Raw genomic sequence first — 13869 nt, 5'->3', positions numbered from 1 at the left:
CCCTTCTCTGCCTCAGTCTTCACATGGCCTTTTTGCCTCTGTGTCTTCCTATCTCATAAGGACACCAGCCACTGGACTAGGGCCACCCTAATCCCATAGCACCTCATCTGAACTAATTATACCAGCAAAGACCCTATTTCCAAATTAGGTCACACTCTGAGGTTCTGGGTGGAATTTTGGGGGGTGCCATTCAAACCCAGGACAGAAGACAAGGGCCTGCTGCTGCTGCTGTCATCGGCTCAGCAGGCATCTATTGAACACCTACTGTATGTGAGGCATTGGATAGTCACTGTATCAGGGCCCACCTGTGAACTGAGGAAATCAACATTGCGGTTTGGGAAACTGAGGCCAGGAGATGACTCTGAGACACAAGGCAGTGGGACATGGAAGGGGCTGAGTGAGGGGTGCTTGGACCTTGTATACACCCAGCGCTACCCAGGTGCGCATGGGCGCCACAGCTGGTACGGGGTGGGGGCCATAGAAAATCCAGGTTGTTGGTTTCCCATACCAACAAGCGCCAGGAGCATTGAGAAGGGGAGGTCTCAGGCCGTTTCCCAACTGACTTGGTCAAGGAACCTTTTACTGCTCTGAACAGAATCCTCTGAAGGGACAAGCCCAGGGGCCCTCATAGCCACCAAGGCTGCGTACATTACCCCAATCTATCTGTACATTACCCCTCCTGGGCCTGTACCTTCTGTTTCCCCAGCCTTTGCGTGCAGCAACCCCAAACACATCCTCCCTTGCATATGTCCCCTCGTGTGCTCACCTCCATCTTGTGCCATTCCCCTACTGTGGCTGTCCTCTCTCCACCCCCGACCACCATGCACACACCCCCTCTCATGCACACACCCCCTCTCATGCTCACACCACCCATGTACACACCCCTTCCCATGGGCCCACCCCTCCCATGCACACACCTCCTCCCATGCACACACCCCCTCCCATGTACACACCCCCTCCCATGCTCACACCCCCTCCCATGGGCCCACCCCTCTCATGCACCCACCCCCTCCCGTGCCCACACCCCTCTCGTGCCCACACCCCTCCCGTGCCCACACCCCTCCCGTGCTCACACCCCCTCCCGTGCTCACACCCCCTCCCGTGCCCACACCCCCTCCCGTGCCCACACGCCCTCCTGTGCACACACGCCCTCCCCTACACACAGCCCCTCCCATGCCCACAACTCCTCTCATGCCCACACCCCTCTCTCATGCACACACCCCCTCCCATGCCCACACTTCTCCATCACTGTTTCGTGCTCAGCACAGACTGGATGTTCAGAGTGAAAGTCTAACCTAAACTAGATTGACTCATGGGCCCTTAGATGGCTGTCACATGACCCCCAGGCCACCAGACCCCCTCCAGGACTGAGCCTTCTCCAGCCCAGGACGTCTTTGAGTCCACATTCTTGAGCTCTGGCCCGGGCCTCTTAAGTCTGCCTGTTTCCTTCCCTCCCTCCGTCACCCTTCTCAAAGCCACATGGGCTTCCTGCCCTGCACCCTCTGCACTGGCCGTTTCCTGTTGCTCAGAAGGCAGCGCCTGCCCCTCGCCTGTGTATGGCCTTGGGCGCCCTGTCCCCCTCTTTCATCTGTCCCTGGCTGCTGGTGTCTGCTGTGCTGGCCACACTGCTTTCATAAGGCGGCCACCGAGCCTCCTTCCTGGTGAAACCCCCGGGCCCAGGAGAGCTGCTGCTGGGGGAAGAGTTGGCAAAATAGCGAGAGCAGCGCCCCTGCCAGAATCCCCGTCCAGGTGAGTGAGAGCTCCCCAGGCCCAGGGGAGAAGCTCAGTCTCAGTGGAGGGAAGTTAGGTTCTCAGAGCCTTGGAATTTGCTCCCTGACAGTGAACTGGTTGAGCTTCGTTCCCAAGGCCGAGCCCTGGCCGATCTCTGGGTGCCCCTGGAAACATTTATTGTGCCCTTGTGAGGACAGGGAGCACGGCACCTGGCCTGCCACGGACTCCCTCACTGCTGGGGACAGCTCAGGACATGACCCTGGCGGGGAGGCTGTGCCTTCCGCCACTTCCAGATGCCAGCATCTAACTGCTAAAGCCAAGGAACTCAGGGAGTAGGCTGCGACCTGGAACCCCTAATTCGAGATGAACAAAGGCACGATCGGATCGTAGAAGCACCCAGAAGACTTTGGGCTGGTTGCTTTGTGAGAGTCCCCCCGATAGATGCATCCTGTCTGGTCTGTTAAAGAATCTTCCGACCACAGCTGAAACTGCAGTGGCGAAGGAGACCTCTCGGGGAGCAGGTGCCAGGAGCACCTTCCACCAGTGCTGCTGCTGCACGGTGAGACCTGCATGATGCAGCTGGGATCCTGGGGCTGGTTACCCCAGACAGTGAGACTGGCTTTCCCCAGAGGGTGCTCACTCCAGTGAGGAGGTGATGCCAGCCTGCTGCCCACTCTTGGTGTTCACCAGGCACACAGGGAGAGACGGACGCCAGATTCAGGAAAAGTTCGTATCCTGGGGTCGTCTTGAGAGGACGCATTCCCTTGTCAGGTCATTTAGGCACGGAAAGACCCGTGACCTGTGGGTCAGCTCTCCCCACGGGGCTGCTGCTGGGCCAGGAGGGAGCTCAGGATTTGCTGTTCTTATAAAGACAAAAGTGCCTTCGAAGACTGTGAATTGGTGGTTGCCAGGGCTTGGAGGAGTGATGGGGAGAATGACTGTTTAATAGGTCTCGGTTTTCTTTTGGGTTGATAACAATATTTCAGAACCATAGAGAGGTAATCGCACAACTTTGTGAATACACTAAATGCCACTGGAGGATTGTTCATTTTAAAATGGTTAATTTATATTATGTGAGTTTCAACTCCATTGGACAAAAAGCACCCCTGACAACAAATTGGTACCTTGTGCTCTTTTATGTACTTATTCAAGATTCCTTTACTATTAGGTGGAAGTGGTAAGCATGGCTTCCTTGAACAGTTGTATAGGTTGTTCACTGCACAAGGCTAACCAGATGAGAAGCTACTATCAGCTGGTATTCTTTTCACTCAGTGCGGGACAAGCATCTTCCCAGAGGAAAACGCATCTTTTTCTAACTCATGTAAAGGTGCTCTGTGGGCTTCTTGGCCTTGGTAAGAGCCATCAGGCTTAGCCTTCTCTGCAGCCTTTATGAAAAAAACACTCCGTCCGTTATCCTCCCTATCCATTTCAACCGGATGGCTTTTTTGTGGCCAGATGCATGCTCCTATTTTTGAAGTGGATGAAGAAAAGAGTCTGTCTTTGAAACTCAACTGGTAATTTAGTTAATGACTTCCTGTGCTGAGCACGTGGGCAGATGCGTTGACACCCAGAGGATTTTAGCACACTGAACAGAAGGCACCCAGAGGAGCCCAGCACTGGGGCCAGAGGAAGAGTTCCTGCTTTTACGAGAAGGCGTCCAGAGTGGGAAGATGAGCTGTGCAGAGACACTGGCCTCAGTTTCCCTTTCTCCAAAAAGTCATTTGCGAAATGCGAAAGTGACTACCCTGAGAAGTGAGGAGGAGTGAGACATTCTCAGTGGCTCGGGGACTCTTCCACCCCTCTGTGTTCAGGTGGAAGTCTCGACCTGGTCTTCTGAGACAGTGACTCAGTAAAGGATGACCTTGGCGAAGTGTGCCTCAGTGGCTTAGCCCACATGGCGTTCAAGACAGGCAATGCGCTGGAAGATGGGTGTTGAAGTTACTTCCACCACGGGTGATCTGAAATCACGCATGGTGTGAGGTCAGATGTGCGTGATTTCTCCACATCAAAGCAGACAATGGGATGGGAGCAAGCGTGGATGGCAGCCCAGGCTCTCAGAGACGCTGAGTGTGTGGACGCTGGAGCCACGCTGCTTGGTTCGAAGCCCAGCTCTGCCCCTTACTGCTTCACCTCTGTGAGCCTCAGTTGACTTGTCTATAAAATGGAAATAATAGTACCTGCTTGCTAAGGTCATTGAGAGAACTGAATGTGTAGAAGGCCTGCAGTTCAGGTGGTTTGGGCTTTTGACAGAGGGCACTCTGACGTTGCTTATAAATCAGATGCACAAAGGAGAAGCTGGCATCCTTGGTCTCCAGGCTTCCGGGCAGTGCAAGACCAGCCGAGCATCTGCAGATGGGCACAGGCAGCTGGGGCTTTCTCCTGAGGCAGTTCTGGGGGCATCTGTCTGCAGAGCACCTCGCCCACAGCCTCAGAGAGCGGGACCACCTGGGTGGATTAATTACAAGACGTGCTCCAGGTGAGAACCTGGACAATCTGAGCTGAGGGATCATGGCCTGACTGGCTCAGTGTCAGGCCCTGCAGAGTGCTGATGGAGGGTTAGGAAGGAGGTCCTTCTGCAGCCCTTCCTCCTGCAGATGGCAGGGCAAGCCCTTTCCCACAGGTGACATGAAGACAATGCTTCCTTGGTGCAGCAGGGCAGGATGGAACGTGGTCCATGGGAAGTGGGTAGAGCCTACACCATAGTGGGTGGCAGGTGACAGACGCAGAGCAGTGTCAGGACTCTCACTTTATAATGAAAAGCAAAATGTTAGAAGCTCACCTGGAAAGAGGGAATTGCTTGCCTTAGAAATGCAGCAAGCAGGCCGGGCGCGGTGGCTCAAGCCTGTAATCCCAGCACTTTGGGAGGCCGAGACGGGTGGATCACGAGGTCAGGAGATCGAGACTATCCTGGCTAACACGGTGAAACCCCGTCTCTACTAAAAAATACAAAAAACTAGCCGGGCGAGGTGGCGGGCGCCTGTAGTCCCAGCTACTCGGGAGGCTGAGGCAGGAGAATGGCGTGAACCCGGGAGGCGGAGCTTGCAGTGAGCTGAGATCTGGCCACTGCACTCCAGCCTGGGCGACAGAGCGAGACTCCATCTCAAAAAAAAAAAAAAAAAGAAATGCAGCAAGCAGCAGGGCGTCTGAGGTGGAAGGGCCTGTGGTATTGGGGTTAATGGCAAGGGCTGAGCAGTCAAGCATTCCTGGGTTCGAATCCCAGCTCATCCTCCTCACGAGTTTCCTGGGGCTGCCGTAACCATGACTACAAATGTGGTGGCGTAAAACCAGAAGTGTATTCTCTCACCATTCTGGAGGCCGGAAGTTCACAATCAAGGTGTGGGCAGGGCCGTGCTCCCTGCGGAGGGGAGAATCCCTTCCTTGCCTGTCCAGCCCATAAAGGCTGTCGGCAGTCCCGGGCCTTCCAGGGCTGGTGGCCACGTCACGCTCTGCTCTGCTTTGCCTCTGTCTTCACGCGACCTTCTCCCCTCTGACTTCTCATCTTCACGTCTGCCTTAGAGGGATGCATGTGATTGCACCGAAGGTCCGCCTGGGTAGTCCAGGATGAGCCCCTCCTCTCAAGGTCCTACATTTAATTGCACCTGCAAAGGACCTTTTTCCCAGATAAGGTCATATTCTCAGGTTCCACGGATTTGATAAAGATTTCTTTCCACGGGCCATATTTTCACCTACCACATCCCCTTACTAGTTGTGTGACCTTAGGTAAGTCCCTTAACGCCTCAGCCTCAGAGGTCATCTGGGAAATGAGGACCGGGGCCCACGGTGCATGGAGTCTCCGTGTGGCCCAGTGCTGGCACCCACTGGGTGACCACAGCTGCCGTTGCAGGAAACGTTGGATTTCAATAATGAGCAGGTGATCTTTTTTTTTTTTTTTTTTTTTTGAGACAGAGTCTCGCTCTGTTGCCCAGGCTGGAGTGCAGTGGCCGGATCTTGGCTCACTGCAAGCTCTGCCTCCCGGGTTCACGCCATTCTCCTGCCTCAGCCTCCCGAGTAGCTGGGACTACAGGTGCCCGCCACCTCACCTGGCTAGTTTTTTGTATTTTTTAGTAGAGATGGGGTTTCACCATGTTAGCCGGGATGGTCTCGATCTCCTGACCTCATGATCCACCCGCCTCGGCCTCCCAAAGTGCTGGGATTACAGGCTTGAGCCACCGTGCCCGGCCAGGTGATTTTCATAACTGAATCTTCTGTGTTATGCCAGGTATTTGAAGTACACGCTGGACCAGTACGTCGAGAACGATTATACCATCATCTATTTCCACTACGGGCTGAACAGCCGGAACAAGCCATCCCTGGGCTGGCTCCAGAGCGCATACAAGGAGTTCGACAGGAAGTGCGTGCCCGCAAGCCTTCGGGGACCTGGGTGTGGGCTAGGTGTGGCAGGAGGAGGCATTGTGGCCACAAGTGCTCACACAGTATGCAGTGGGGGAGGGGCCTGGAAGGGCGGAGGGTAGGGGGTGAGCAAACGTGGGGCAGTGGGGGTTCACCTCCCCTCTGGGCTAAGACTTTGGAATCCCGGGCAGAGGATTCTTTCTTTTCCTTTATTTTTATTTATTTATTTATTTATTTTATTTTTATTTATTTATTTTTTTTTGAGACAGAGTCTCGCTCTGTCCCCCAGGCTGGAGTGCAGTGGCGTGATCTCGGCTCACTGCAAGCTACGCCTCCCGGGTTCCCACCATTCTCCTGCCTCAGCCTCCCGAGTAGCTGGGACTACAGGCGCCCGCCAGCGCGCCCAGCTAATGTTTTCTATTTTTAGTAGCGACGGGGTTTCACCGTGGTCTCGATCTCCTGACCTTGTGATCCGCCCGCCTCGGCCTCCCAAAGTGCTGGGATTACAGGCGTGAGCCACCGCGCCCGGCCCTATTTATTTATTTTTTTTAAGAGACGTCTTGGCCAGGCACCATGGCTCATGCCTGTAATCCCAACACTTTGGGAAACCAAGGTGGGTAGGTCACCTGAGGTCAGGAGTTCCAGACCAGGCTGGCCAACATGGTGAAACCCCATCTCTACTAAAAATACAAAAATAAATAAAAAGAGAGACAGTTTCGCCCTGTCACCCAGGCTGGAGTTCAGTGGGCTGTAGCAATCCTCTTGCTTCAGCCACCTGAGTAGCTGGACTACAGGTACGCACCACCACACCCAGCTAGTTTTTGTATTTTTTTGTAGAGATGGGGATCTCACTGTGTGGCCCAGGCTGGTCTCAAACTCCAGGCTCAAGCGATCCTCCCACCTCAGCCTCCGGAAGTACTGGGATTACAGGTGTGAGCCACCACACCAAGCTGACATCCTTGCTCTTAAAGGGCCAATCAGTCAGTATTTTAGCTTTGCAGGCCAGTCACTCTATTGCAACGACTCTGCCGGACTGTGTTCCAGTAAAACGCTATGGACACTGAAATGTGAATTTCATGTCATTTTCACGTGTCATGATATCTTCTGTTTCTTTTTCAACCACTTAAAAACACAAAAAGCCGTTTTTAGCTTGCAGGCTGTACTGAAGCAGGAAGCAGGCTGGGTTCGTCCTGCGTGCCCTTTCGCCCATCCCTGGTCCAGTGAATTCCAGTGAGTTGGTCCAAAGAAACCAACTGCGTGACTGTTTCTTCACTAACCCCCCTTCCTGCCTGCACAGCCCTTTACGGCCTGCAAGGGGCATTCCGATGCCTACTATTGGTAGGATGGGCAGTTCCATTTTACAGATGGGCACACAGGCCCCAGAGAGCAAGTGACTTACCTGTGGTCACTCAGCTTGGGTGTGGTAGGGCAGGACCCCACCCCAGGCCCCTGCCTCCCTCTCCCACCCCATGCTACTCACCACTCGGCCATGGCCTGGAGTCAGTGGACTTTTCCTGAGGGACGTCCTGCCTAGCAATCAACTTTGCAATATATGTGGCTCGTAGACTGCGGCGGTGGGTATTGATATGGATATCCTAGATTCCTCTGGGTTTTCCTTCTTCGAAGTCCTTTCAAACCTGTAACAGAAATCTGCTTGACAGATACCTGAGTCAATGGGACAGTGGGAGGCAGCACCTGATTGTCCCAGAAGTCCTTCCTCCAATTGCCTTTTGGGTCCTGCTGCCATTATCAATAGGACCTTTAGAGGGACTTCTTGGTTCCCTGTCCCATGTCTTAGGCAAAGAATTGTTGCTGCATTTTGTAGTCATTTACTGGGCACCTGTATAAGCTGGAGTATGGCCTAGCCCCAGCTCATGTCCTCCTCCAGGAAGCCTTCCTGGGTTGTCCTGGGAGAATCAATAGCCCCTCCCCTGCAGCCTCAGTGTCCCTGAGCAGGCACCAATCCTAACACTTAGGGGTTTGTGAATGGGTCTGCCTCCTTCACTAGGCTGTGACCCCTGACCTGTCTCTGCATCCCTTGCAGGTGGGAAAGGGTCTGCATATGGCAGGCTTTTTTTTTTTTTTTTTTTTTTTTTTTTTTTTTTTGAGACAGAGTCTCATTCAGTTGCCCAGGCTGGAGTACAGTGGCGAGATCTCGGCTCACCACAACCTCTGCCTCCCAGGTTCAAGTGATTCTCCTGCCTCAGCCTCCCGGGTAGTTGGGACTACAAGCGTGAGCCACCATGCCCGGCTAATTTTTGTATTTTTAGTAGAGACGGGGTTTCACTATGTTGGCCAGGCTGGTCTTGAATTCCTGACCTCGTGATCCACCTGCCTGGGCCTCCCAAAGTGCTGGGATTACAGGCGTGAGCCAGTGTGTCCGGCTAGCAGGCTTTTAATAAGCATTAGATGGGAGGATGGAGGAGTGAAGTGGTACTGGCAGGAAGTTACCAAGGTTCCAGCCAGCGTAATCAGGAAGGCTGCATGGAGGAGGCAGCCTTTGAGCTGCCCGTGGAGTGGTGGGCAGGGTGTCACGAAGTGGCAATCACTGGATTTTGTTTCTGGTACGAGGTATGGCCAGGTGCAAGAAAGAGCAGGGTGGACTTTGGTTCAGTTGGTGGGGGGCTGGACTGTAGGGTGGGGAGCCTTGGAGGAAGGCAGCAAAGGAGGGAGGGGCACAGAGGATGCTGGACTGTGTTTAAGAGGCAGCAGGGAGCCATGGCAGGTGCTTGAGGAGAGGTGAGTGATGTGTTTAAAGCAGCCCTTTCAGGAGGCTCAGGCTGACACAGCAGGATGTGCACAGTAGCCCTGTCTTGAGCTAAAGCAGCTGAAGGTTTTGCCCTCTGCACTTCCCCAAGTGACAATCGAAGATGCACCCCAGATTCCTTGAGGTGCCTTCCCCACTTCTCAGTTGCCAGAAATCAGCTCAGAGAAACAAACCCGAAATCAGCCCAGGTGGTTTCCCTTCCCTTTCTTGAGGGGGCTGCCGGTTCGCACGTCAGGAATGGGTCATTCCTGCTTGAGAGACAGCAGCAGAATTCCTTAACATCCAGGTAAGATGTGCCGGTGGTCGATGTATGAAATCTTGCTGGCGAGTTGGAATCTGTGTTGGCAGCAGTGACGTGAACAGTGACAAAGCACCAGCCCGGGGAAGGAGGCCGGCCTTGCCGCAGCCTGGGGAGGCTGTCAGGGCTCTCACATTGAAGGGCGTTGATAAGCGGATCCACGCAGGTGGGGAGACTTGAAGCAGTGACTTCCAATAGGCGATCATTTAACCTTGGCCAAAGGGGACTAGGCAGGGAAGAGAGGAACGTGACAGCCGTGGCCTTCAAGTCATCAGATGAAAGAGGTGGACTTGTTCTGTGTGACTCTCCTACTCCCCAGGAGGGTGGATAGGGGTGGGGGTTAGGGTTAACGTTACAGATCTTGGCTCAGTAGAAGCAAAAAGGAGGGACACTCTAGACATTAAACTACCCAAAAGTGGAGTGTCTCCAGGGGTGGTGAGTTCCCCGTCGCTAGAGGTACCTTTCTTGCCCAACCTGATGGTTTTGGGCTGAAATATTCAAGAAGGAAGTGTTGGGACTGGGAAGAGGGAGAGAGGGAAGCTCACCTGGTGTTCCATTGTGTGGGCGGCTGTTGCACTGAACCAGCCTCTGGCCGGCTGACGTTTAGGTTATTGCCGGGTTTTTTTGCCATCATAACCAACATGGCGAGCTCCTTCTGGTCCGGGTCAGCTCCCGGCAGGGGAGGTGTTGGCCGAGAGTCTCTGTGCGGTTTTAATTCTGAGAGCTGTTGCCAGATTGCCCCCGGGTTGTGCTTCAGACCCCCACCCCACCCTGGTGTGAGTGAGTGCCTATAAACAGGGCTCCGACCTGCACGTGTGCCTCTGCGAACTGTAAAGGGCTGCAGGCATGCCTGGCGGGGGCAGTGGGTGAGGGGTCCTGATTTTTCCCTGAGTTTATTTCTTTTTTTTTTTTTTTTTTTTTTGAGACGGAGTCTCGCTGTGTCTCCCAGGCTGGAGTGCAGTGGCGTGATCTCGGCTCATTGCAAGCTCCGCCTCCCGGGTTCACGCCATTCTCCCGCCTCAGCCTCCCAAGTAGCTGAGACTACAGGCGCCCGCCACCACGCCCGGCTAGTTTTTTATATTTTTTTAGTAGAGACGGGGTTTCACCATGTTAGCCAGGATAGTCTCGATCTCCCTGAGTTTATTTCATTCTTTGTTTGATGTCCTTAAATTGATCCCGTTGAGAGAAGTAACATTCTGAGACTCACAGTGGAGGCAGCTTTTTTTGGGCTATTGGGCGTGGGGTGTTTCTCGGAGCCTGGCAGTCTGAAGTCATCTCCTGTTTCCCTCCTCAGATACAAGAAGAACTTGAAGGCCCTCTACGTGGTGCACCCCACCAGCTTCATCAAGGTCCTGTGGAACATCTTCAAGCCGCTCATCAGGTGTGCGGGACTGTGGGAGAGGACCCCGCTGGGGTTGGAGGTCCCTCAGTGTCCGTGGGACGGCCTTCCCTATCCACGTGCCACGGAGGGCCCGTCTCCAGGGTGCCTGTGGATCTGGGGCTCCCCACCCGCTTGGGGGTCTGCGGGGGGTCACAAGGCCGGCCCAGGTCATGGACAGGAGTGGCTGGCCTTTGACACCTGTGGGGTTTGCCCTTGGTGTTTAGCCCCCTGCCTTGACCTGTGCCCCCACACTGTGCGACCACCCTTGGGTTCCATGCATTTCCAGAGGGACTCACAGATCTCGGGAAAGCCGTTATCTTCACTGGTGTAGTCTGTTACAGAGACAGGGCACAGATTTAAGTCAGCAAAGGTAAAAGGCACACAGGGCTGAGTCCAGGAGGTCCAAGTGCAAGCTCCCAGCTGTTCTCTCCAGGCGGTTTCATACAGACAGTGCTCCACTCTCCCAGCAAGAACGTGTGGAGGAGGAGGGAGCATGGCTGGCCAGGGAAGCTCACCGAGCCTTGGTGCCCAGCGTTTTTGTTGCAGGTCAGTCATGTAGGTACGGAGTATCCACCTGGCTGACCTCAGTCACTCGGTCTCCAGCTCCTCCTGAGATGAGATGAATACAGCCCAGGGCCCCCACCCTCAATCACATTTTTGGCACAAACTCTGTGGTGTTGGCCCAAGGCCTCCAGTGTGCAAAGACGTGACCAGGCTGACTCCTCCAGGGGCCGAGAGGTTTCCACCCAGGAGCAGGTCGCCCATGGCCAGGCTTCTCTTTGGAATGGGCAGGGCTTGGACACCCCAAGCCTGCTGAGTTAAGCTTTTATTGCATAGCAACCCAAATAAGTGGCCTAAAGAGAGGCAGCCACAGCCCGGAAATGTGGCGACTTCAGTCAGCTTCTTCCGTATTTAGGCTTGTTCCTGTTGAAGGATTTCTGCCTCAGTATTGGGAAGCAGGAGCTCAAGGGGCTGGTGAGGCCTGGGGGTCTCTGCCTGGGTCGCTTGGGCGTCCCGTATTTTCTTCTGTTTGGGCTGTATGCATCAGGCACAAACTGTGTGCACGGAGCCACATGACAGGGGTGGGATGGGGAGGAGACTGACAGATGTCGCTCTTGAGCGGTGGCTCTGGCCCTGCCTGGGTGAGTTCTGCAGGCGAGGGAGGGGTCAGAGCAGGAGGGCCCCGGTGTGCACCAGATGCGTCAGGATACTCGGGTGAGGTGATTGCCTCTGTGAGGGGGCGGGAGGACTCCTGGAGGGCCTCCCTGGGAAGAAGCCTTTGGGCACAGGAGGCACATCCCTGGAGGGGTCGTCATTCTTCCCCAGAGGTTCGAATCTCACAGACCTTTGCCATCTCCCCACTCAGCCCCTTCCACCTATTGGAGCCCACCCACGTGGCTCTGAGGCTGCTGCTGATACAGGTCTCTTCCTCACGCCCCACAGACATCGTGCAAGTGGGTGTGACACTCCGTGTACAGGGAGCACTCGGACAGAGCTGGAATGCCAGCTGGGACCTCAGAGTCCACACTCTGTCTCCTTCCCATTTCCCATCCATCCCTGGGAAGCATCTTGGCCCCCCAGGAGCATGGACAGCTCGGGCTCTCAGGCACCTGCCTGTCTCCCCACCAGCCAGCTGCCGCCCCAAGGGCTACGCTGCCCCGTCCCACCCTTGTCCCGGTGTCCCTTTGTCTCTTACTGTGACTGGCACTCAGAGGAATATTGGCAAGCACTGGTCCTTGGGGCACATCGAGAGCTACTCTGCAGCCAGACACAGTGGCTCATGCCAGTAATCAAGCACTTTGGGGGGCCAAGGCAAGAGGCTCACTTGAGCCCAGGAGTTTGACCTGGGCAAGAAGGTGAGCCCCACCTCTATAAAAAATTTAAAAATTCGCCAGATGTGGTAGCATGCGCCTGTGGTCCCAGCTACATGGGAGGCTGAAGCAGGAGGATTGCTTGAGCCCAGGATTTCAAGGCTGCAGGAAAAAAAAAAAAGAGAGAGAACTGCCCTTTCAGGCAGCTTGGAGCCTTTCTTTTCTTTCTTTCTTTCTTTTTTTTTTTTTTTTGAGACAGTCTGGCTCTGTCACCCAGGCTGGGGTGCAGTGGCCAGATCTCAGCTCACTGCAAGCTCCGCCTCCTGGGTTTACGCTATTCTCCTGCCTCAGCCTCCCGAGTAGCTGGAACTGCAGGCGCCCGCCACCGCGCCCGGCTAGTTTTTTTTTATTTTTTTATTTTTTAGTAGAGACGGGGTTTCACTGTGTTAGCCAGGATAGTCTCGATCTCCTGACCTCGTGATCCACCTGTCTCGGCCTCCCAAAGTGCTTTTTTTTTTTTTGAGACAAAGTCTTGCTCTTGTCCCCCAGACTGGAGTGCAGTGGTGCGATCTTTGCTCACTGCAACCTTCTCCTCCCGGGTTCAAGCGATTCTCCTGCCTCAGCCTCCCAAGTAGCTGGGATTACAGGCACCTGCCCCATGCCCGGCTAATTTTTGTATTTTTAGCAGAGACTGGGTTTCACCATGTTGGCCAGGCTGGTCTCAAGCTCCTGACCTCAGGTGATCTACCCGCCGCCTCCCAAAGTGCTGGGATTACAGGTGTGAGCCATTGCGCCTGGCCTTTTCTTATCAGCTACCAAAGCTGTCATTCCAGGGACTGAATCGTGTGGCCCCGAGACCCACTGGGAGAACTGGCAGAGCAGCAGGCTTGAGTCAGCTCCTGCTTAATCTACGGAGAGATTTTTGTGGCCAAAGAGCTCCTTTCGTGTCACTAGAATTTCCTGACAGTTTTTCTCACCTAGTGGCCTGTGCCGCACACATTTCCCTATCGGAAGGTGAGGTTTTGTTTGTGTTTAACCAGGCCCAGCACCCTTGTGCCCTATGTGACATGTGACATATTTGACATGGCAAAAAAGCTAGTCCCGTCATTTACCTTAGAAAAGTCCTTAGAGGGGCCGGGCGCGGTGGCTCACGCCTGTAATCTCAACACTTTGGGAGGCTGAGGCAGGCGGATCACCTGAGGTAAGGAGTTCAAGACGAGCCTGGCCAACATGGCAAAACCCCGTCTCTACTAAAAATACAAAAAATTAGCCGGGCATGGTGTTGGGCACCTGTAATCCCAGCTACTCGGGAAGCTGAGGCAGGAGAATCACTTGAACTCTGGAGGCAGAGGTTGCAGTGAGCCACGATCACGCCATTGCACTCCAGCCTGGGCAACAAGAGCTAAATTCCGTCTCGAAAAAGAAAAAAGAAAAATCCTTAGAGGGCAAGGCATGGTGACTCACGCCTGTAATCCCAACACTTTGGGAGGCCAAGGCAGGTGGATCACTTGAGCCCAGGAGTTCAAGACCG

General features: G+C 54.4%; 2 protein-coding genes across 4 annotated transcripts in view; one reads left to right on the top strand and one right to left on the bottom strand.

Moving 5' to 3' along the window:
* The window catches only part of ARHGAP8 (Rho GTPase activating protein 8), a 95826-nt gene that overhangs the window by 39438 nt on the left and 42519 nt on the right, over positions 1 to 13869 (top strand). For all 3 annotated transcript variants that reach the window (XM_050805919.1, XM_050805918.1, XM_050805920.1), the window contains exons 4-5: positions 5951 to 6082; positions 10441 to 10527. In XM_050805919.1, the coding sequence (XP_050661876.1) occupies positions 5951 to 6082; positions 10441 to 10527 (219 nt within the window). The remainder of the gene's footprint in view (positions 1 to 5950; positions 6083 to 10440; positions 10528 to 13869) is intronic.
* The window catches only part of SULT4A1 (sulfotransferase family 4A member 1), a 996812-nt gene that overhangs the window by 952306 nt on the left and 30637 nt on the right, over positions 1 to 13869 (bottom strand). The window lies entirely within an intron of this gene.

Source organism: Macaca thibetana, chromosome 10 (assembly GCF_024542745.1).
Source record: "Macaca thibetana thibetana isolate TM-01 chromosome 10, ASM2454274v1, whole genome shotgun sequence".
Classification (NCBI taxonomy): Eukaryota; Metazoa; Chordata; class Mammalia; order Primates; family Cercopithecidae; genus Macaca; species Macaca thibetana.
Note: the sequence above shows the minus strand (reverse complement) of the source record. Positions and strands in the feature narration are given on the sequence as shown.